Below are 23,521 nucleotides of genomic sequence, written 5' to 3'. Positions count from 1 at the left end.
CTTAATCCAGCCCTTCCACATCCAGAAATAAATTCTTGGAAAAATATCAACACTCAGACAAATGCTTGAAGATAAGTAAGTTTGTTAAAGCCCAAAAAATATTTAAAATGTCAGATAAGGGATGAGCTAAAAATCACAATGTATCTAAATGAGCTCACTCTGTTGCTCAGGCTGGAGTACAGTGGCACAATCATGGCTTACTGCAGCCTCAAACTCCTGGGCTCAAGTGATCATTCCGCCTCAGTCTCCCAAGTAGCTGGGACTACATGTGTGAGCCATCTTGCACAGACCATAAATGGGCAATTTTTAAAGAAAGGTCTCCTTATGCAGAAGCAAGCAAAGAGCAAAACAGTATGTACTACATAGTTCACTCTTGCCTAAATCATACCCTAACCACCAAAACAGAAAGACAAACCACGCTGATTTAGCAAGAGTACAGGGGAAAGATCTAGAAGACATCCACTCCAACAGTACTTTCTTCTAAGTGGGAAGGGAGTAGGGAAGAAGAGGTGTGGGGGGAGCTTTTCCCTTACTTCAATACATCTTCGTGTGATTTGAGAAATATGTCAATTCAGTAATTCAAAGTATTTACAACATCTTTTTAAAGTGTGTTTATATCTAACTGCTATAAAATAAACCCCAAAACTACCTTCAAGTGAAAACTTATGGGTTATACATGTCCAAACTCAGCAAATCATAAACATTAAACATGTACAGGAGACTTCCTGTGTATCAAGTATACACCTCAATAAAGCTGTACAAACGTTTTTCTTAGGCTATCAGCTTTACTCTCTAGTTTTAAAACAGGTAGCAAAAGCCGTGGCTGTGGGAATTTGGATCAGAGGATAATAATGTGTGAAGACAGGAAAGTGATGTTTACTATTATCGGGCCCATGAATGACACAAGATTCATTCCAGCAAGGGATACCTTAGGCATAACCAAAGTTCCAGCTGTATGTTGAGGGGTCTCACGCGCAGAAAAACAGTCCTGTCCATTTCCATGCACCGCACAGCAGTAGCTGTAGCCAGAAAGAAGGTAAGAGCTGGGCTGCTGCACGTACCAGTTGCCACAGTGGTAACCCTGGATGGGCTGGAACTCCTGCTTCACTCTAATAGCAGAGGGGAGACCACAGCAATGACAACCGTCACCAACCAACACAGAATCATCCACAAACCCCCAGACTTCTTTCCAGGAAGTTTGCAGTAAGTTGAACACCTATGTTCAAAGCCATTGTTTGTAAGTTACCAACAATTATGTAGCAAATAGAACAGTAACAGCTTTCTTTTTCATTCAAAGGAGAAAACTGCTCACCTTTGCCAGAAGCAGTAATAGTTACTTTGTTGAGCTATGCCAAAACCTGCAAAACTCTCCTGTTCTGCCATTTATCCAGAAACGTTACAAGAAGAGAGCAGAATCCAGTTTTTATTCCCGAGTCAAAAATTCCGGCCTGTGGGCTAAAACCTCTCAACCCTGACAAGTCTCGCAACTACCTCTGAGATAATTACATTTAGTGGCAATTCCTGCTAGGCAATTAATTGCTTGACATTCCTAACAACAGGGCAAAGATGTGGGGGGAAGGGGTGCACTGAGGCACCTGGGGGAAATTCTGCCACCTGTTCCTCTGGCTTCCATCTGCCGGCCCTCTCTCCCAACTGTCAGGCTTGGGGGAGCCAGCAGAACCCCATGGAGGGACAGAAGGGGAAGATGTGTCAGTCAACAATGAAAGACAGTCTCCACTGTACCCCTTATCATAACAAGTAAGAGGGGAATCTTTAATAACAAAACCTTAAGACAAATATATTGTTCTCCTCAGTTATCAGCTGAGAATAACTATTGGAACTAGCTAGTGCTTTTTTTTTTTAAATCCCATGCAGGTTGAAAGCATAATCCAAACTCGCTGCAAAATTAAGAGGCAGGGAAGAAAGCCTTCCTTTGTCCCCTTCCCTCCTGTCTCTCTTCCTTTTCTCTCTCTTACAGCCTACATTAATGAGAGTACAGGATACCATTTTAAAGAAATATTTCTCTGGTAATTTTTTAAAAAGCATGATAAAGCTTCCCAAAATTTAATGTGCATACAAATAACCTAGACTTGTTTAAAATGTAGGTTCTCTAGGCTGGCACAGTGGCTCACACCTGCAATCCCAACACTTTGGGAGGCTGAGGCGGACAGATCATGAAGTGAGGAGATCAAGACTATCCTGGTTAACATGGTGAAACCCCATCTGTACTAAAAAACAATAATAATACAAAAATTAGCCAGGCATGGTGGCACACACTTGTAGTCTCGACTACTCAGGAGGCTGAGGCAGGAGAACAGCTTGAACCCAGGGCACGGAGGTTGCAGTGAGCCGAGATCACGCCACTGCACTCCAGTCTGGTAACAAGGTGAGACTCCATATTAAAAAAAAAAAAAAAAAGTAGATTCTTTAACTTGACAGATCTGGAGTGGAGCCTCAAATTCTGCCTTTATAGCTAGCTCCTGCCACTTTAAGCAGCAAGGATACACAGTGTCAAAATTCAAGATAACTTTTGGGTCCATATGCAGCGCTTAGGGTGTGGCCATTTCCCTGCAGCTAGCTGATAACCAAGTGCTTAATGCATTTTCTATTGGCCTGTAATGTGAAAAATAGCAGACATGATGAATTCAAAACATTCTGATCATTCAGTCATTCACCAGTTATTTATTGAGCCATTACTACAGTCATTCCTTAGTATCCATGGGAGACTGTTTACAGGATCCCCCTCAGATACCAAAATCCTTCAATGCCCAAGTATAAAATGGTGTAGTATTTGCAAAGAACCTACACACATCCTCCCATAAACCTTAAATTCTGTCTAGATTACTTACCATACTTCATACAATGGCTATACATTACTTCGTGTGGGTTCAACAGTAGTATCCGGCATGCGGCAAGTTTAAGTTTTACTTTTTGGAGTTTTTGTTTTTAAGATGGAGCCTCCCTCTGTCACCCAGGCTGGAGCACAGTGGTGTGATCTTGGCTCACTGCAACCTCTGCCTCCCAGGTTCAAGTGATTATCCTGCCTCAGCCTTCCCAGTAGCTGTAATTACAGTCACCCACCACCACACCTGGCTGATTTTTGTATTTTTAGTAGACATGGGATTTCACCATGTTGCCCAGGCTGCAGTGCAGTGGCATGATCTCGTCTCACTGCAACCTCTGCCCTCCAGGTACAAATGATCCTCCTGCCTCAGCCTCCCTAGTAGCTGGGATTACAGGCAACTGCCACCCCTGGCTTTTTAGTTGAGATGGGGTTTCACCATGTTGGCCAGGCTGGCCTCAAACTTCTGATCTGAGGTGACATGATCACCTTGGCCTCCCAAAGTGCTGGGATTACAGATGTGAGCCACCGTGCCCAGCCTCCCAAATATTTTCAATCCACGATTGGTTGAATCCAGGGATGTAGAACCCACAGATGCTGAGGGCTGAGGCAAGGCAACTGGCATTGGTGATATAGTGGAGTTTATCCGGAATGAATCTCTCCATGTCTTCAAGGGAGATTTTATTTTATTTTATTTTGAGACGGAGTTTCACTCATGTTACCCAGGCGAGAGTGCAATGGCGCGATCTCGGCTCACCGCAACCTCTGCCTCCTGGGTTCAGGCAATTCTCCTGCCTCAGCCTCCTGAGTAGCTGGGATTACAGGCACGCACCACCATGCCCGGCTAATTTTTTGTATTTTCAGTAGAGACAAGGTTTCACCATGTTGACCAGGATGGTCTCGATCTCTTGACCTCGTGATCCACCCGCCTCGGCCTCCCAAAGTGCTGGGATTACAGGCTTGAGCCACCGCGCCCGGCCATAAGGGAGGTTTTATTGATTAGCAGCTGTGGCAGACATTGTTAGGTGCCACCCAATATCGATTTATTTTCTTCCATTATAACAATTCTGATTTCACTTGGGCCAGCAATAGGCTCAAGCTAAAAGACTACATTTCCTAGCTTCTCCCTTGAAGGAAGATGGAGCCAGGTGGCCAATCTGGCTAAGAAGATCTAAATAGAAGTATTAGAAGGGGATTGGGGAAAGCTGTGTGGGAAAAGGGTATTTGCTAACCTGGAAGGGGGGGCCTTTTTATCCTGTACTGTCTCCCCAGGTCTGGTGCTGGGATTACAAACATGACAGGTGGAGTCAGAATAACTCTGCAGCTATCTTGGCTATGAGGTGACATGAGGGAAGAAGTCACACAGAATAATACGGTGATCCAAGGCAGAATGAGTCTGGGTCACTAATGACTAAGGACTCTTTCCGCTAGCACTAGACTGGCCTACCACTGGTTTATTTTACTTAATAAATGTCTTGTTTAAACCACTATTGTTATGTCAGCTTAAATACATTCCTAACTACTATAGCTTAGACAACCAATAAAAATGTTAAAAATTCTTTTTCTGTAAAAACTTTTTTTTTACTTATCTCATTTTAGGACTGACTTTATTTCACACAAAGAAAATCACAATTATGGCTATGACCAGGTGAGTGTGGAGGCTGCAGTTGGAAAGGAATGTAGAAGTTGAACATTGAGGAGGTGGTAAGGAGACTGGGGAAGAGAGAGGTCAATGTAATCATGCTGAAACCACCTAGGAAAATGGCAGCAGCTGTGGTGAGGGAGGAGACCCAGGCATCTAGGATCACCTCCCCCTTGATCTCCACGCTGCATTTCAATAGAAGAAAAGGCTGGCTGGCTGACTGGCGCCTCCTAAATCACCTTCCTATAAGATAGCAGGCTTGGTATGGGGGAATCTCTCCAGAAGACACTGCTTTTACTTAAACAAGATCAAACCCCCACCCCACTCCTCCATTCAGAGACCAGAAACCTTTCACATGTAATTCCTAAAACTGTAAACCCAAGACCCTTTCGTATGTGATTTCTAAAGCTGTAAACCCAAGACCCTTTCACTTGTAATTTCTAAGGCTGTAAACCTAAGATCCTTTCACGTGTAATATCTAGAGTGTAAGCCTACATAAAGGCAGAGCTTCTGTTTTAGGGGAGCTTGGCCATTTGGACAAAACATAAAGCCTTGCTCCCCGGCTGTAATAAAAACCTTCCTTTTCTAGTTCGGTGTCCCAGAGGTCTGTTTCTCATGGCTGCTCCTGCTTCTGTGGAACAGAAGGTTGTGAGCAAGATCCCAGGGAAAAATGGGCACTTAAGGCCTTGGAGAGGACAGAGACCATGAAGGGCTCATAGCCACTGTTTTTGCTCTCTAAAAGCCCCAAATACAAATCTTCTGTTTCAACTAGATTACACGCATGAAGCAGGTGAAGCAAATTCTACTTGGGCCCAACATTGGGCAGGTTCGGAGCAAGTATAGCATTATCTCCACTTCCCGTTGTGCTGGGAAATACAAACCGGACCAAAACCTCTGTGAATACATTCACATGCAACCTCCATAGTCCTTGAGTTTAACAGAGTTGCTCCTTGTCGCATTGAGAAAGGAGAATTCAGCAGGAATATGAGACTCTTGTGATATTTCTAACAGGGCTGATTTTTCTTTACTATATCCTGCTTTTACCCCAGGATATCCACTTTACTACCCTCACCACCCAAGAAAAAAAAAAAAACTGGCTTTTCCTCTAGCAAACCAAAGCTAGGCACTCAATAAATATTTGTTGAATGAATGAATAAATCAGAGCGTAGCTCAAGTGCAAAAACCTTTTCAATCAATAATTTAAAAGCAAAGCCACAAAACAAGATAATCCTCTTGTGCCTTAGTATTGATTAATGAACTCTCAACATTGGTTGTTTCTTGGTAGCTGCAGATTTCAAAAGAAAGAGATTGAATGGCTTTTTACATCCTGTGTTTGGAGAGAAAAGAAGGCTTTACGGGAAGTTATGCTCAGTTCAAATCCAGTTAAACAGGTATAAAACTCTCTATTGTCTTTCTCCAGACAATGAAAATCCGCAATCTTAAGATCCGAAACTGTTGAAAAACGCGCACTTTGAATGAAGAGACCATCCAAACAGGCTTTGTGTGAGCAACATGGCTGTTTATTCACCTGGGTGCAGGTGGGCTAAGGCCGAAAAGGGCATTAGCAAAGGGCAGTGGGATAGTTGGTTTTATAGGTTTGGGTAGTATTTTTGGGGGGTGGAGGTGTTGTAGAGTAAGTCCAGTTACAGTGGTGGACGTTAGGGGCAAGGAGTATACATGACCACAAGTTCAGTTACAATGGCAGGGTTAGGTGAGAGGTACTTATATTATCATAAGAACAGTTAAGATGGCAGGGTTGGGTGAGGGGCTTGTCAAGGAAGCCCCGATGGGTGATTAAGGACAATGGGGAACGCAGGCAAGGGGTAGGAGACAGCCGAGGCAAGCCGGACTTCAGACTTTCAGGCTCCAGGCTTGCATATGGAGACCTGACAGAAACTACTGCCACAGCCGTGCATAAAATGGAATGCTGCTGCCTTCCTCTGTTAAAGCGAATGTTCAAGGCTGAGGACCCATAAAAAACAGCATTACTGGCCCTACTGTTATTTAGCTGTGTGTTCTTAAAAAAGTCACTTTTCCGGATGTATCTCAGCACTTATAACCTAAGACTGAATCACTGCATTTTACCCTTAACGAGTTATCCTTACACTAATCTTTTTGAAACTGTGCTTAAATCTTAATGTTCTCCAAAAATGTACATCCACATATTTGCATATAATTTCTTGAGACTGAAAACCCCTGAAACTCGTCCACGAACCCCAGATTAGTAACAGCTGGGCTAGGTGTTGTCTAAGTCCTCCGAGCTCTATAATTGGTTCCACTAATTTCTAAGTTTTGGGGATTTTTGTTTTGTTTTTTGATGTTTTGTTTAGAAAAACCACTTTTAGTTAAGTTCATGGTGCTTACACCATGGTTTCCATTCCAGAACCAACCATATTCTAAACTTCCCGGTTGGAACAAAAGTTAAGCAAGTAAAAGTTTGACAGTTTGTAACAGATTCTGAATATAGTAATCACCTTTTTTTTTTTTTTTTTTTTGACGGAGTTTCGCTCTTGTTGCCCAGGCTGGAGTGCAATGGCGCGATATCGGCTCACCGCAACCTCTGCCTCCTGGGTTCAGGCAATTCTCCTGCCTCAGCCTCCCGAGTAGCCGGGACTACAGGCACGCGCCACCATGCCCAGCTAATTTTTTTGTATTTTTAGTAGAGACGAGGTTTCACCATGTTGACCAGGATGGTCTCGATCTCTTGACCTCGTGATCCACCCGCCTCGGCCTCCCAAAGTGCTGGGATTACAGGCGTGAGCCACCGCGCCCGGCAGTAATCACCTTTTTATGGTTAAAATTTATTTTTTAAAATGTATTAAACAAGTATTAATTCTTCTCAAACAGCTGTTGAGATGTTCCTGGGGTAAGGAGACAGGGTATCAGGGACATTCCGGAAGTAACAGAATATACAAAGCTGTAGAGGTTTTTGAAAGCTGTAGAGGTTTTTTTTTTTTAAATTTTGGGTGAGAGTATAATGCTTTTGCATTAAAATGAACAGATATGTTGTGGAGTAAAATGTGTAAAGACATGTTTTTAAAGATAAAAATGTGAAACTTCAAATAAATGTCCTGCCTACTCAGTTTTTGTCTTCATGTCCAGAGCACACTCATTTCACACTCCTCTTAGTGGTTCTCTGGTGGAAACAGTTACACATTACAAAGAAAGTAATCTAAATCGTAAAATAATTTGACTTTTTGTAACACAAGATAACTAGCACCAAGTGAAAAAATGACTTTATTTTTTGAGACAGAGTCTCGCACTGTCGCCCACGCTGCAGTGCCGTGGTTCGATCTCGGCTCACTGCAACCTCAACCTCCCGGGTTCAAGTGATTCTCCTGCCTCAAGCTCCCGATGAGCTGGGATTTCAGGAGCCCGCCACCACGCCCTGCTAATTTTCCTACTTGTAGTAGAGGCGGGGTTTCACCACGTTGCCCAGGCTGGTCTCGAATCCCTGACCTCAAGTGATCCGCCCGCCTCGGCCTCCCAAAGTGCTGGGATTACAGGCGTGAGCCGCTGCACCTGACCAAGAATGATTTTAGAAGAGTGAACGAATACAAGGATTTCCACTAGACTGCAGACTAGTTTGTCAACAGCATTCCAGTGTCTGTGAAGTGCTTACATTCAGAGTAGACAAAGCTGGCAGATGACAAGGCCTTTCTCCTGCGCCAAGACAACCAAGGCATCCAAAGTGAAATCATCTCCGCAAGAACGAAATCGGCCTCTATTAATTAACACGTACTGACAATCCAGAACGCCAGAGAAGAAAAGTTCTTGGAAACAGAAGGGTCTAAGAGCTGAAGCATTGTATCGCACTTGAAATGGAGGCTGAAGTTTTGACCAGGACGGACTATGCATCTTGTTTATCAACTGATCTACTATGGTGTTTATGAGAACTATACGAACCAAGATTTACTCTATTGGGAGTTTGTGGGAAAGCTCTAATGTCTAACGCATCCCTCAATCTCTAAGCCTTATTAAACTTTTTTTTCTTTGAGACGGTGTCTGGCTTGTCACCCAGGCTGGAGTGCAATGGAGCGATCTCGGCTCACTGCAGCCTCGACCTCTTGGGCTCAAGCGATCCTCCCACCTCCGTCTTCAGCTTAGCTGGGGTCAGAGGCGCGCGCCGCCAGGCCCGGCTACTTTTTAAATCTTTTGTAGAGACGGACTCCAGCTATGTTGCCTAGGCTCACTCCTCCCTCCCCGAGAGGTGCTGCAACCTTGGCCAATATGACCCCAAAGTTAGACAAGTGAAGCAAGCAGGCAGAGAAAGCGTGCAGCTGCAGACCGGAACGCTGACAGGTCTCGCACGCGGGGTTTCAGCGCGGGCGCTGAGCCGCTGAACAGGTCACCGCGAACCCTAAGTCCCACCCCACCTTGCCCTGTTACGAAAGGCTCGTTCCAGTGCTTCCTGAACAAAAAGGAACCCTAACTTCTACCCTCGTAGTACACCGCCCACATCAAATCGCACGCCAAGAGCAGCACCTCCCTGCCAAGAACCGCAGCCACAGCCCCGCCCCACCGGGCCGGAAGTCAACCTCGCCTCCTCCTGAATATTACGGAAATGAGGGTCTTCGCAGAGGATGTCCCGCCCGCTCCCCTCAGACTGACCTGGCTCTCACCTTCCTAAGATATGCCTGCTTGCCCCCAATTTTTTTCTTCTTGCAGTGAGAACGTCCTTATGTGGCATCCTTATTTATTCTCCTCTTGGGAAATCCATGTGATCTTCCAGCGCTGAAAGTGTTTCCACGTTTACAGGCGACTTAAAGGCAGCCCTGAACCCATGACGTATAATTCGGGCGCCGAGGCAGAAAGGACCCAGGCTTTTTTTTTTTTTTTTTTTTTTTGACGTCCGATTCCGTCACCTCCAGGTTGAGCCGGGCTGGCGGAAGAGGCACGTGCTCTGCTCAATGGAGCTGGTTGCGGGTTGCTACGAGCAGGTCCTCTTTGGGTTCACTGTACATCCGAAGCCCGAGGTGTGCGGCGACCACGAGGTGAGATACTGCGTACCGGGAGACAGCCGGAGGCGGGGCCGGGAAGGTCGGGTTTGGTTCTTACACAGCAGAGGTCAACATTGGAGCGCCTGCTGTTCACTGTCAGATCTCTGGGTGAATTGATGAATCAAACCTAAGAGACTTCAGGGAAAAGCTAACCTTTTAAAACACAGAATGGACATCTTATCAAAATGAGACAATATCTGCCTGTTACAGTAGACAAAAGAGACACAGAGGAAACGGCATTTCTGCATACGGACAAATGAGTCGTAGATGGTGGATTTAAGGGTAGATCCCATAAGTTGACAGTATTCAAAATTTAATGAAAAAAGATCTCGCTCTTTGTCTGAATTTCTGTCCTAGAATTTTACAAATTATTAGAGCTAGATTAGGAGAAATCACAGATAAAGCGATACCAGTTCGTTATTTGTTGGGAACTTATTTGCGATCTGGGCAGTGGAGGTGCAAAGATGCTGGAGGTATGGATCTTGCCTTAGAGACATTCCCTCCATAAGGGTTGGAGGACTGAGGAGACACATAGATGGAGAGAAATTACAGCAGAATTACTAGGTGTGCGAATAGAAAGCTTTAGTAAATTGCCCGTAGTCAAATAGGTAGATAGTACTGTACTCACGACTAGAAATCCTACCTCCTAACATCTAGCTCAGTTTTATTCTTGAAGCAATTCTAAGTATTTTCTAGAAACCTGTTTTACTGAGTACAGTACTTCTTTATGAAGTCAAGGTGTCAATCTTGAATTACCCAGAAAATTTGGGAGTATGTCACTCGACCTGTTGCTTTTGTTTATTTTGTTTCCTACTCCAGTTATTTGCTTTTGGTCTTTGGCTGAAAAGTGATGTGTTTTGAATAGTCAAAGATGGATTGGATACTATCGAGTGTTTTCTTTGTAGTGAAATTACTTAACTGTGTTCCAGACACGCAATAGGCCTCACAGCAATACTGAGACAGAGTTGTTCTCATTTTTGCAGATGAGGAACCAAAATATTCCTCCTAAATAGGTTTAGTGACTGCTGAAGGCCATACAGCTAATAATTGGCAGAGCTGACCCAAAATGTCAGGAGCCCCCCAAGGGTCTCTGACATTTGAAGCTCTTAACCATTCCCCTATACTGCTACTAAATCTAAGTGATAGCCTAGAAGAAGCCACCTTATGTGAATGTGAAAAGGTTATTTTTGATTTAAGCCCATAGCAGCCCCTCAAGAATGCTTGATTCAAAGGAGACCCCCTTGGTCTTAACTGATGGAAGGAGTATCTGTTGCTATAATTATGAAGGACCTGATTTGCAGTAACACGTGTTCAAAGAAGTTTGATGGGTGTTTTCCTTTTTCTGTTTATTTCCCAAATACTTTTTCATGCAGTTCCTTCAGTTTAAGGAGTATGTGTGTGTGTGTGTGTGTGTGTGTGTGTGTGTGTATTTTGCTGTCATACTTCACATTCATCCAGACTTCCTAATCCTATTGTCACATGGCAATAAGCATACAGGTGCTGAGATTTCATTATTGGTGATTCTCTGGGGCTTATGTTGGTACTCATGGGAACATACCTTTACTCTGTTGGTTTTTCTTTATAAGACTTGTTGCCAGGCGTGGTGGCTCATGCCTGTAATCACAGCACTTTGGGAGGCTGAGGTGGGTGGATCACTTGAGACCAGGAGTTTGAAACCAGCCCGGCCAAGATGGCAAAACCCCGTGTCTACTAAAAATACAAAAATTAGCTGGGTGTGGTGACAGGCACCTGTAATCCCAGCTACTAGAGAAGCTGAGACATGAGAATTGCTTGAACCTGGGAGGCAGATGTTGCGGTGAGCTGAGATTGCGCTGCTGCACTCCAGCCTGGGTGACAGAGCAAGACTTCATCTCAAAAAAAAAAAAAAAAAGATTTACGTAGAATCTAAAAGTCTTCTCTTGTCCAGTCTCTATTACTGTGTTCTAGAGTGGTGATTCCCAGTGTTGCTTTCCCACCTCCTTGCTTTACCTTCCTTATGAAGTCTCAAGTCCTTTGTGTTAAACTGCAGGTCATTTTGTAGTTTTACATGTCATTTTTCCATTTGTAGGATCCATTGATAATTTTCATGAATTGCGGAACGATTTATCTTTTCAGTAACCGATAAATGGTTCCATGATTCATGAAAACTACCAGTGGATAGTTGGTAAAACTGTGGTGTGACTGTGGCATTAATTGTATGTTTTCATCTTCAGCAGCAATGGACTCCTGTGGCTGACTTCACTCACCATGCTCACACTGCCTCCTTGTCAGCAGTAGCTGTAAATAGTCGTTTTGTGGTCACTGGGAGCAAAGATGAAACAATTCACATTTATGACATGAAAAAGAAGATAGAGCATGGGGCTCTAGTGCATCACAGTGGTAAGAAAATTGTATCCCTTAAGATAAGAACATGGAGGTGTTCTTTAAAATTTGACTTTAGTTGAGCAATTTGTTGTATCTATTTTGTAGCAGATTCTGTGGTAGAAGATAGAGGAATTTTTAAAAAAATGGTTTCTTAGCTTGGCGCAGTGGCTCACGTCTGTAATCCCAGCACTTTGGGAAGCTGAGGCAGATGGATCACCTGAGGTCAGGAGCTTAAGACCAGACCCATCTCTACTAAAATACAAAAAAATTAGCCAGGTGTGGTGGCACCTACCTGTGGTCCCAGCTACTCGGGAGGCTGAGGCAGGGAAATCATTTGAACCCGGGAGGCAGACGTTGCGGTAAGCTGAGATTACGCCACTGCACTCCAACCTGGGCAACAGAGTGAGACTCTGTCTCGGGTGGGGGGAATGGTTTCTTGCTCTGGGTTGTCTCACGGTTCTTATTGGAAGACAGAAAGGAGGAACTTAACTCAGGGAGTAAGGGAGTCAGAGTGAGGTTTCACTGAAACCTTTCTTAAAATGAATCTGAATTATCTTTTTTTTCTCTCTCTCTTCTCATCTGAATTATCTTAAAAGAGAAATGTCAGTTGTTAGGCAGGTAAAGTTTGCAAGGAGGGAGAAAGGACATTGCAGGCGGAGCCGGCAGTATGAGGAGCACAAGTAGTAGCATCACAGCAATATCTCACTTTATTGAGGGCATATCGTGTGCCCCTCAGTGTGCCAAGAAAGTAGTTTTATCTTTAGTTCATAGAAGAGAACACCTAGTTTCAAAGATGTTACTTGACTTGCCCAAGGTCTCAAAACAGTGGAACTAGAACTTGAACCTAGGTCTAAAGCCCATGCTTTTGTCGGCTGGTGTGCCTGGGGAGCTGTAAGCTGTTCCAGATTATGAGAAGGTTAAATTGGAGTATGAGGGGCTACAGAAGTAGATGAGACCAGATCCTGGAGACCTTGAGAGAAGGCAGGTAGAGGCTGAATGGGAGGGAGGGAGCAAGCAAGCTAATGAGTGATGTGGGCTTGAGGAAAGTACTGCCAGTTTGATATGGGAGGGCTGCTGAGAACCCAAATAGAAGGACTGATGAAGGCCTGCCCCATTGGAGTTGGCAGCTGTGGATCGAGCAACATCAGTTTGCGAGGTTTTCTGAGTTTCTTCAGTAGTAAGCCCCAGACATTTCCCTAGAGAGAGGAAGGTTACTTGGTATGTGCAGTAGGAGGATTGAGTTACAAGGGAATTAAGAATTTTGGTGAAGGAGTAGATTAGGTTGTCAGCATAGAGAAAATCTGTTGTCAAGGGCCTGGAGATCTCTGAAATACAAAAGCAGGTGGAGTGTGAGTGCAGGAAGGCGTGAAAGGGATGGGAAGATGTGAGCTTGTGGGCAGCAAATAGGTTCCCAGAGGTCAAGATTTCTAACGTGGAACAGCTCTACGTGGTAACAATGCCCAGGCTGTGGGTGGGGGGGACTAACATACAGAGGAGGCAGAGATCACTGGAGTCGAAGTCAAGGAGTAGTAATTCCCGCCTTGTTGGGTTTTCCACACTGGTGGTCAAGGTACCCAGGATAGTGGCAGAATCAAGGGAGAGAAAGACTGAATGGGTAAATTTTTTTCTTCAGTACCAAACATTTTATGCTGTTTTTATTGCATTTTCCCAGGGGACAGAGAATGGGGAGTAACTTAGCTAAGAAAGTTGGTTTTCTGGAAAGGCAGATAAAATAGGTGCCTTTTTTCCTATCCAATCTTTCTTGTATTTCAGAGGATCCACACCAGGCATTGGTTTCCAGCAGTAAATATGCAGCCAGAAATGGCTTCCTTCTGTTAGATGTTCTCTTAGTTTATTCAGACTGCTATAACAAAATACCTTAGACTGAGTAATTTCTATATAATAGAGATTTATTTCTCACAGTGCTAGAGGCTGGGAAGTCTAAGATTAAAGCACCAGGAGATTTTCATATCTGCTAAGGATAGGCTGTCTGTTGCTGTGTCTTCATATGGTAGAAGGGCAAAGCAGCTCCCTATACAATTCTGTAAGGTCCAGCTTGAGAGTTGGAGCCAGTTTAAAAAAAGCAAACAAACAAACAAAAAAAGTTTTTTTTTTTTTTTTTTTTTTTTTTTTTTAAATAAGCGGTAGCTCTGTTGCCCAGGCTGAAACGCAGTGGAGTGATCTCAGCTTGCTGCAACTTCCACCTCCTGGGTTTAAGTGATTCTCCTGCTTCAGCCTCCCTAGTAGCTTGGATTACAGGCACGCACCACCATGCCCAGCTGATTTTTGTATTTTTAGTAGAGACGGGGTTTTACCATATTGGCCAGGCTGGTCTTGAACCCCTGACCTCAATTTATCTGCCCACCTTGGCCTCCCAAAGTGCTGGGATTACAGGCGTGAGCCACCTTGCTTGGCCAAAAAAACCTTTTATAAGGTCAATAATCTTGCTCATGAGTCATCCTCACCTAAAGGTCCCACCTCTTACACTATCACATTGGCAACTAAGTTTCAGCAAATGAATTTTGGGGGACACGTTCACACCATGGCAGACTGTCCATAAGTGCTTTAACAGCTGTCTTACCCTTCATCGACTGTGCTTTGAGTGTTTTAAATATACATTCTTTTTTTCTCTTTTTCCCACATCCACTTCATACAAAGAAGCCTTCTCTCTCAGGTTTGGAAGAAATAAGTTTAATTTGATCTGCCCATACCCATTAGTACAAGAGTTCAACAATAAGAAAAGGAATTACATAGAAGGAGTTTAGACTTGAGGGGTAAATGAAATAGGGTTCTTGGTTTCTTGGTTTCCCTCCATTCCTTGTATAAATCCTTTTTTTTCCTTCTCTTTTTAAAAATTCTTTTTTTTCCTTCAACTCTTATTTTAAGTTCAGGGGTACACATGAAGGATGTTCAGGTTTATTACAGAAGTAAATGTGCCTTAGTGGTTTGCTGCACAGATCATCCCATCACCTAGGCATTAAGCCAGGCATTCGTTAGCTGTTCTAATGTTCTCTCTCCCCACATCTTCCCCTCCCTCAGGCCCCAGTGTGTGTTGTTCTCCCCTATGTGTCCATGTATTCTCATGATTCAGCTCCGACTTATGAGTGAGAACATGTGGTATTTGGTCTTTCTTTTTTTTTTCTCTTGTTTTGTTTCTTTTCTTTCTTTTTTGAGAGGGAGTTTTGCTCTGGCACCCAGGCTGGAGTGCAATGGCAGGATCTCAGCTCACTGCAGCCTCCACTTCCCAGGTTCAAGCGATTCTTGTGCCTCAGCCTCCTGAGTAGCTGAGAGTATAAGTATAAGCACACACCACCACGTCCAGCTAATCTTTGTATTTTCAGTAGAGATGGGGTTTCACCATGTTGGCCAGGCTGATCTTGAACCCCTTACCTCAGACAATCTGCCCGCACTGGTCTCCCAAAGTGCTGAGATTACAGGCATGAGCCACCACACCTGGCCAGTGTTTGGTTTTCTCTTCCTGCATTAGTTTGCTGAGGATAATGGCTTCAAACTTCATCCACATCCCTGCAGAGCACATGGTCACATTCCTTTTTATGGCTGCATAAATCCTATTTTTCTCAGTGTTGGTAATAGATAAACTTTTTTCTAGGTTAGCAGATGTAGGAAAGTAAACTTTCCAAAGTGAGAAATAGGATAATAGGGAGAGGAAAATATGAACAAATGAATGAGAAGTGTTTAGAAATGGATCAAAACAGGTCAGAGTGATAATGACTTGATCATGGCTGATTGGGTGGCTAGTTCACTCTTTAGAAAGTGGAAGTCATGTGGCAGTACACCTGGTTTGTTCCCCAGATGAGCTTGTTAGCCAGTTACTTTTGTTTACTTCTGCTCAAATTATCCTAGCCAGCCAATTCCTAAATTTGTAATTTGAAGAGGTAAAACAAGGATGTGAACTGATTCGTTCAAAAATATATCTAAATTGGAGATACTCTGCTGAAAATATTTGCATAGATTTTAGCAGTTGTACATATATGAAAAAATTTAAGGTATATTTTAGTAATATTAAGACACTGAGGCCAGGCACAGTGGCTCACACCTGTAATTCCAGCACTTTGGGAGGCTGAGGTGGGCAGATCTCTTGGGCCCAGGAGTTCAAGAGCAGCCTGGACAACATGGTGAAACTCTGCACCTACAAAAAATACAAAAGTTAGCTAGGTGTATTGGTGTGCACCTGTAGTCCCAGCTACTCAGAAGGCTGAGGTGGGAAGATCACTTGAACCTAGGAAGAGAGGCTGCAGTGGGCTAAGATTGTGCCATAGCGCTCCAGCCTGGGTAACAGAGTAAAACCCTGCCTCAAGAGGAAAAAAAAAAAGGCATTGAGTGTTTTACTTAGCATACCATAGCCTTCAAACCAGAAATGGAATTTGCATTTAAAATGAATATTATTTTTGCCTGTTTTGGTTTTTCCACAGGCACAATAACTTGCCTGAAATTCTATGGCAACAGGCATTTAATCAGTGGAGCGGAAGATGGACTTATCTGTATCTGGGATGCCAAGAAATGGGAATGCCTGAAGTCAATTAAAGCTCACAAGTGAGTTGGGCTCTTCCCTTTGGCATTCTCCATGTGCCAGTCAAGTTGGGGACTAACTATTGGTTTCATTTTAGAGGACATGTGACCTTCGTTTCTATTCACCCATCTGGCAAGTTGGCCCTGTCGGTTGGTACAGATAAGACATTAAGGTAAGTCATTAATGCTCAAGAGCATTATTCTAAGGTATATCTTTTACTACAGCTCTCCACCATTTAAAAATACTGTGAAACGCCCTGCCTGTTTCACAGTGTTTTTAAATGGTGGAGAGCTGTAGGAAAACATGGTGGCTCATGCCTATAATCTCAGTGCTTAGGGAGGCAGAGGCGAGTGGATCATGAGTTCAGGAGTTCAAGACCAGCCTGGCCAATATGGTGAAATCCCGTCTCTACTAAAAATAAAGAAATTAGCCAGGCATGGTGGCAGCGCCTGTAATCCCAGCTACTCGGGAGTCTGAGGCAGAGAATTGCTTGAACCTGGGAGGCGGAGGCTGAGGTTGCAGTGAGCCCAGCGCACCACTGCATTCCAGCCTGCTCAACACAGCGAGGCTCTGTCTCAAAAAAAAAAAAATACTGTGAAACAAGGGAAAGGTCAAAAGCTAGTGAACCTTTTCATAATGGTAGGATAAAGATGATAAGCTCTATATTCAAGCATGTAATTTTGTTCTAGTCATCATAGCTGTGAAGATTTTAGGAAGGGAAGCCTTTGGAAAATACAATGGTAACAACATGCTAAAGGAATATGGGAATGGAGCAAGCCTTAATCCTGCCTGATAATATTTCAAGATGTTGCTGTAAGGAAGATAGCAGGTCTTTTAAATAGCCAATATTTAGTAAAATTGGCACTTGAGTAAGTTGTCATTATGCTTGTACTTTTACGCTTCGTAAACGTTGGTGATCACACCATAAGTGAGCTTCCTGTTTTGCAGAACGTGGAATCTTATAGAAGGAAGATCAGCATTCATAAAAAATATAAAACAAAGTGAGTATTTTTGTTTGAAATACAGGTTGAACATTCCTAATCTGGAAATCTGAAATGCTTCAAAAATCTGAAACTTTTTGAACATTGATGTGATGCCTCAAGTAGAAAATTCAACACCCACGCCGGGCGCCGTGGCTCATGCCTATAATCCCAGCACTTCAGGAGGCTGAGGCGGGTGAATCACCTGACAGGGTCAGAAGTTCGAGACCAGTCTGGCCAACATGATGAAACCCCATCTCTACAAAAACTACAAAAAATTAGCCAAGCATAGTGGCATGCACCTGTAATCCCAGCTACTTGGGAGGCTGAGGCAGGAGAATCACTTGAACCCAGGAGGCAGAGGTTGGAGTGAGCTGAGATTATGCCACTGCACTTCAGCCTGGGTGACAGAGCGATACTCCATCTCTGTCACCTTCTGTCTCGAACTTCGGGCCCTGTCAGGTGATTGCACTCCAGCCTGGGCGACAAGAGCAAAATGCCATCTCAAACTTCTGGCCTTAAGTGATCCACCCACCTTGGCCTCCCAAAATGCTGGGATTACAGGTGTGAGCTACTGCACCTGGCCCACCCTTGAGTTTTTGAACCTAGATTATTGTCTAAAAAATTGAACTTGTAAAATGTGTTATGAAGAGCAGATGGGATAATGGATTTGAAAATGCACATTATAAATATTTGCTATTTTTATTACTATGATCATTTTATGTTTTATTTATAAAATAATAAATAGGCCGGACATGGTGGCTCATGCCTATAATCCCAGCACTTTGGGAGGCTGAGGTGGGTAGATTACGAGGTCAGGAGATCTAGACCATCTTGGCCAACATGGTGAAACCCCATCTCTACTAAAAAAAATTAAAAAATAAAAAATTTAAATAAAAAATAATAAATAAACTTTATTTTTTTTACTTATAGATGCTCACATAGTGGAATGGTCCCCAAGAGGAGAGCAATATGTAGTTATCATACAGAATAAAATAGACATCTATCAGCTTGACACTGCATCCATTAGTGGCACCATCACAAATGAAAAGAGAATTTCTGCTGTTAAATTTCTTTCAGTAAGTAATCAGAAATCAGTGACCGAAGTTTGTGGTGATGGTTGGAACTGTTGATGACATTCTGCATATTATTATTTTTTCTGTCTCCTAGGAGTCTGTCCTTGCAGTGGCTGGAGATGAAGAAGTTATAAGGTTTTTTGACTGTGATTCGCTAGTGTGCCTCTGTGAATTTAAAGCTCATGAAAACAGGTAATTTTACCAATCTCAGGTGTATATGTTGAGTCTTAATAAATGGTATGTATGCAGTAGTTTCTTAAACCAGGGTATATGTTTTTATTAACTGCAGAAATAATCAGACATACCTATGTGGACAGTATATGGTATCTGGAGTCTAATAAAATGGTGGAAAATGTTATCTTCATGGCCTTTAATAATGCAAAAGTGGGCTGGGCATAGTGACTCATGTCTGTAATCCCAGCACTTTGGGAGACCACAGTGGGTGGATCACGACGTCAAGAGATCAAGATCATCCTGGCCAACATGGTGAAACCCCATCTCTACTAAAAATACAAAAATTAGCTGGGGCTGGTAGTATGCACCTGTAGTCCCAGCTACTCGGGAAAGCTGAGGCAGGAGAATTGCTTGAACCCAGGAGGCAGAGGTTGCAGCGAGCCAAGATTGCACCACTACACTCCAGCCTGGCTACAGTGTGAGACTCCCTCTCAAAAAAAAGCCAAGGGACAGAGCATTAGCAGAGATCACACTGCAGGAGGTTCTCTTCCAAGATGTCATCTTCCATCAGCCAGGGGTAAAAAAAAAAAAAAAAAAAAAAAATGCAAAATCAGTGAAATTGTTTTTGGGACTAGTCATTTGCACAAGATAGTTTTTTTAAATGCCTGTTAGATTTGGAGCCTGAAATCAAGCATATTTGAACAAACAAAAAACTAAACAATCTTGAGCTTTGTTCCCAACTACTTTTGTCCTTTTACGTAATTCCCCTTGCCTACTTCTTCCCTCTTTACGAGTGATTTTTTTTTCCCTGCAGGAGAAGTGAATTGTTATTGAGTTCCAGTTTTGTGCCAGTCTTTATTACCTTTTAATGCTTACTGTATTTCTAGGGGGTAGATAATCTCAAAGTAAGTAGTTAAGTGGCTTGGCTAAGATTACCCCACTCTTAGGTAATGGAGCTGAGAGCTGAACCCAGTTTTATCTGATTCTTAGATCCCTGCTTTTTCCAGGAATTTTGAAAAAGGTGATCTAATGTACAGAGTTATATTTTGATGTGTTTCATTTGCATGTTCTATGTCTCAAATGAATCTTAGTTCTTATTTATTAAACAGTGGTTAAGTTTTAAGAAACCTGTACTTAGAGTACTGCAGTCACTAAAATAAAGGCCTTACTCTTTCCCTATATTGGGAAGTAAACATATTCTTCAAGGTCGCCCATTCCAGATGTACTGGTAACACTTAAGATATTTGGCCATTCATTCAGTCAAGTATTCATTGATCATCATTATGAAATACTACACGAGGTATTTAATAATGAACAGAAAAGACAAGAGCTTGTGCTGTCATGGCTCTTCTATTGTAGCGAGACAGTAGATTATAAAGTAAGCAGATCATTATGACAGAATGGAAATAGAAAAGTAGAGTGATTAAGGAATAAGGGTAATTGGTTTAGATATGATGATGAGGGAAGGAGATGTGAGACCTTACGAATGAGAAAGGAGCTAGTTTTAAAAATAGGAGAGAGTAGGGCCAGGCACCGTGGCTCACGCCTGTAATCCCAGCACTTTGGGAGGCCGAGACAGTCGGATCACCTGAGGTTGGGAGTTCAAGACCAGCCTGACCAACATGGAGAAAACCCCATTTCTTTTTTTTTTTTTTTTTTTGGAGATGGAGTTTCGCTCTTGTTACCCAGGCTGGAGTGCAATGGCGCGATCTCGGCTCACCGCAACCTCTGCCTCCTGNTCACCGCAACCTCTGCCTCCTGGGTTCAGGCAATTCTCCTGCCTCAGCCTCCTGAGTAGCTGGGATTACAGGCACGCACCACCATGCCCAGCTAATTTTTTGTAGTTTTAGGAGAGACGGGGTTTCACCATGTTGACCGGGATGGTCTCGATCTCTTGACCTCGTGATCCACCCGCCTCGGCCTCCCAAAGTGCTGGGATTACAGGCTTGAGCCACCGCGCCCGGCCCGAAAACCCCATTTCTACTAAAAATACAAAATTAGCTGGGCGTGGTGGCATATGCCTGTAATCTTAGCGACTTGGGAGGCTGAGGCAGGAGAATTGCTTGAACCTGGGAGGCGGAGGTTGCAGTGAACTGAGATCACACCACTGCACTACAGCCTGGGCAACAGAACGAGACTCCATCTCAAAAGAAAAAAGGAAGAGAGAGCCACAGGTGCGAAGAACCTGAGGGAGAACAGAGCTTGGTATATTTTAGGAGCAGATAGAAGACCTTTGTGACTAGGTGACAGTGAGCAAGGAAAGGGTAGTGGAAGCCAAATGGTGCCTATAATCATATTTTTTCTTACTATGGAAAAATTTAAAAGCATTTAGACTGGTTTATGGTACTAACTTCTTTTTTTTTAATGGTACTAACTTTTTAAATTAATTTATTTATTTTAATAGCGATGGGGTGTCACCATGTTAGCCAGGCTGGTTTCGAACTCCTGACCTCAGGTGATCCACCCATCTCGGCCTCCCAAAGTCCTGGGATTACAGATGTGAGCTACCGTGCCTGGACTTGTGGTACTAACTTTTTAAGACTCGCCACCAGCTTTAGCAACTGTCACTGTGTGGCCAGTCTTGCTTCATCTATATGCCCAGCCACTTCCTCTCCCATGTTATTTTAAAGTAGACCCCAGTTTTGTAGAGTTTTAAGCCTGGAAGTTACATGATTTGATTTACATTTTTAAAAATTGTTAAAGGGCAAAATAGAAGCAGAAGGGCCAATGAGGCTACGTCTGTGATCCAGAATAAAAGTGATGGCAGCTTGGAGTGGAGGGAAATGGGTGTGTGGGAGAGGCCCTGATTCATCGTTTGTTTGTTTTCTCTCCTTACTGAACTTGGAATTTCTTGAGATGAAGGGCTTTGTTTTACTCATCTTTAGTTCCTTTGTAATAACCTGATTATTTATAGTTATCTATTGTCTTTTCCACTTTTCCTTCAGATATGGTGGGCAGTTGATTTTACCTTGTATTTTGGGCCTGAATATGATTCACTAATGGAATGTGAAGCATAGGTATATTTTAAGGCACCATTCATTGAGCAGTTTGTAAATACTTGAAACACTGAGAAAGCACTAGTCTGTGTGTGTAATTTTATAACAATATTAGACTACTTGAAGAAAAAGATCTTTTATGGTATTAATATTTCTGTCCTAGGGTAAAAGCCATGTTCAGTTTTGAAATTCCAGAGCATCATGTTATTGTTACAGCATCGAATGACGGTTTCATCAAAATGTGGAAGCTTAAGCAAAATAAGGTCAGTTCCTTAACACAATCTAAATGCACTTTAATACAAGTCTTGCTCTTAAGTGAGGTAGAATTTTTTTTAAGGGTCATAAGACATAGATCTTTAAATAAACTTTTTAAATCTCCTCCAGACATGATTGATATTAATGGTTTTAAAGTTAGGGTTCCCAAGGAGCTGCCTTGATGGTTGTCATTTCTGAGTCCGAGCTGGCAGGATCCCAGAATTCTCACTGCTCTTTTTAATCAGAGAAGCTCTACTTTCCTCTCTTGTATATTGGAGTTCTCTGGAAGCTCTGAGGTAAAAATACTGCCATTGCTAAAAACAATTTGGAAGCTCCTGATCAGTTATGGAATTAACAAATCATTTGAACCAGACAGTTTAGAAAATTAAATTTTCTCCTGTAGTCTTCTTACAGTTTCTCTTGGTTTATTCTTTATTCTCTCATAAACACATTCTATGAATATGGTTTGTTGAAAGTTTCTTTTTCCAAGGTTCTTTGTTCAGCCCTAGAAGTAAGACCTGATTCCTTTCTTCAGAATTTTCAATTTCTGAATACTTTTCAGAAATTGGCTCTGTGAATATCATAGTCAAACTAACCATGAGTGAAGATGATATATTGCTTCTGAATATCATATTTTGTACTCAAGAAAATACAGGAAGTTTTAAATTAAGGTAACAATTATGGAAAAAGAAATTATTGAAAATTCACATTATGAATGTTTGTTTCTTCTATTTAGAAAGTTCGCCCATCTTTACTCTGTGAAGTAAACACTAACGCCAGGCTGACATGTCTTGGAGTGTGGTTAGACACAGTGCCAGACACAAAAGCAAGCCTTCCTCCAGCAGCAGAGCTTTCTCCTGGTAATCAAATTTGATTGTTTTGAAATAAATAATCTGTTATCTCTTAAATTGTAGAAGTGGAGGAAATCTAGATAATTTCACTTTATTGGCAGCCTGTGTTTATTTCATTCAAGGGGGAAAAACAAGCTTTAAAGGCACTGTCTTTTGTGTTTTAGTAAGTAAAGAACAGTCCAAAATCGGCAAAAAGGAGCCTGGTGACACAGTGCACAAAGAAGAAAAGCAGTCAAAACCTAACACAAAGAAATGCGGTTTAACTGGTGACAGTAAGAAAGCAACACAAGAGAGTAGCCTGGTATCAACCAAGAAGAGAAAAACGGTAGAAGTGTTGGAAAAGAAGAGGAAAAAGAAGAAAATGAAAACAATGCAGTGAATCCCAGGTGTCTCCTAAAAGAACCCTTATAGATGGAATCATTCTTGATTCTATCTCTATGGAATCAAATCAGATGTACCTTAATTTTATTTTTTCCCCTGAGTAAAAGCAAGGAATTTCTTCCTTTGAAGAAAATATACATATTAAAAAGCTACTTTTAGGTTTTTTTTTAAAAAAAAAAAACTGGTAAAATTACTTTTGGCAGACAGTGTTTTGTGAATTATGTATCATGTTGATATATAATATGTTAATGTGTCATGTCATTTTTACTTGTACAAAGCAAATAAAGATCTTTCTCAAAACATAATATAAAATAATATAAAATATTGAACACATTCTTTTTTTTTTTTTTTGAGACGGAGTTTCACTCATGTTACCCAGGCTGGAGTGCAATGGTGCGATCTCGGCTCACCGCAACCTCCGCCTCCTGG

General features: G+C 42.5%; 2 protein-coding genes across 6 annotated transcripts in view; one reads left to right on the top strand and one right to left on the bottom strand.

Moving 5' to 3' along the window:
- CUNH6orf52 (chromosome unknown C6orf52 homolog) overlaps nucleotides 1-10,003 on the bottom strand; it is a 365,015-nt gene extending 355,012 nt beyond the window's left edge. For 2 of the 3 annotated variants that reach the window (XM_017526717.2, XM_037737853.1), the window contains exons 1-2: nucleotides 9,881-10,003; nucleotides 929-1,109 (exon numbers count right to left, since the gene is read on the bottom strand). In XM_017526717.2, the coding sequence (XP_017382206.2) occupies nucleotides 929-1,109; nucleotides 9,881-9,990 (291 nt within the window). In that variant the 5' untranslated portion in view covers nucleotides 9,991-10,003. Of the gene's footprint in view, nucleotides 1-928; nucleotides 1,110-1,312; nucleotides 1,396-8,757; nucleotides 8,776-9,880 lie in introns of those variants that run through there. The other variant, XM_037737854.1, reaches the window with a different exon arrangement.
- PAK1IP1 (PAK1 interacting protein 1) lies at nucleotides 9,057-23,430 on the top strand. Of its 3 annotated transcripts, none has more exons than XM_017526691.2 (10): nucleotides 9,057-9,478; nucleotides 11,698-11,863; nucleotides 16,282-16,402; nucleotides 16,477-16,551; nucleotides 17,328-17,380; nucleotides 18,293-18,438; nucleotides 18,530-18,627; nucleotides 21,769-21,868; nucleotides 22,597-22,720; nucleotides 22,876-23,430. In XM_017526691.2, exons 1-10 carry the CDS (start codon nucleotides 9,395-9,397, stop codon nucleotides 23,088-23,090), a joined length of 1,182 nt encoding a protein of 393 aa, XP_017382180.1. In that variant the 5' UTR covers nucleotides 9,057-9,394; the 3' UTR covers nucleotides 23,091-23,430. The 3 variants fall into 3 exon arrangements, with proteins under 3 accessions (XP_017382180.1, XP_017382181.1, XP_017382182.1); XM_017526692.2 differs by having other exon boundaries at nucleotides 9,058-9,478; nucleotides 11,701-11,863; XM_017526693.2 differs by having other exon boundaries at nucleotides 9,437-9,524; nucleotides 11,701-11,863.
- The last annotated feature ends 91 nt before the right edge of the window (nucleotides 23,431-23,521 follow it).

This window comes from Cebus imitator, unplaced genomic scaffold (assembly GCF_001604975.1).
Source record: "Cebus imitator isolate Cc_AM_T3 unplaced genomic scaffold, Cebus_imitator-1.0 Scaffold43, whole genome shotgun sequence".
NCBI classification, from domain to species: domain Eukaryota; kingdom Metazoa; phylum Chordata; class Mammalia; order Primates; family Cebidae; genus Cebus; species Cebus imitator.
Note: the sequence above shows the minus strand (reverse complement) of the source record. Positions and strands in the feature narration are given on the sequence as shown.

Bases quoted from the DNA above. Each gene is read 5' to 3' on its own strand.
- PAK1IP1 (XM_017526691.2), top strand. From the start codon at position 9,395: ATGGAGCTGGTTGCGGGTTGCTACGAGCAGGTCCTCTTTGGGTTCACT. The intron at 21,869-22,596 runs GTCAGTTCCTTA...TCTTCTATTTAG, and splicing joins GGAAGCTTAAGCAAAATAAG to AAAGTTCGCCCATCTTTACT. The intron at 22,721-22,875 runs GTAATCAAATTT...TTTGTGTTTTAG, and splicing joins AGCAGCAGAGCTTTCTCCTG to TAAGTAAAGAACAGTCCAAA.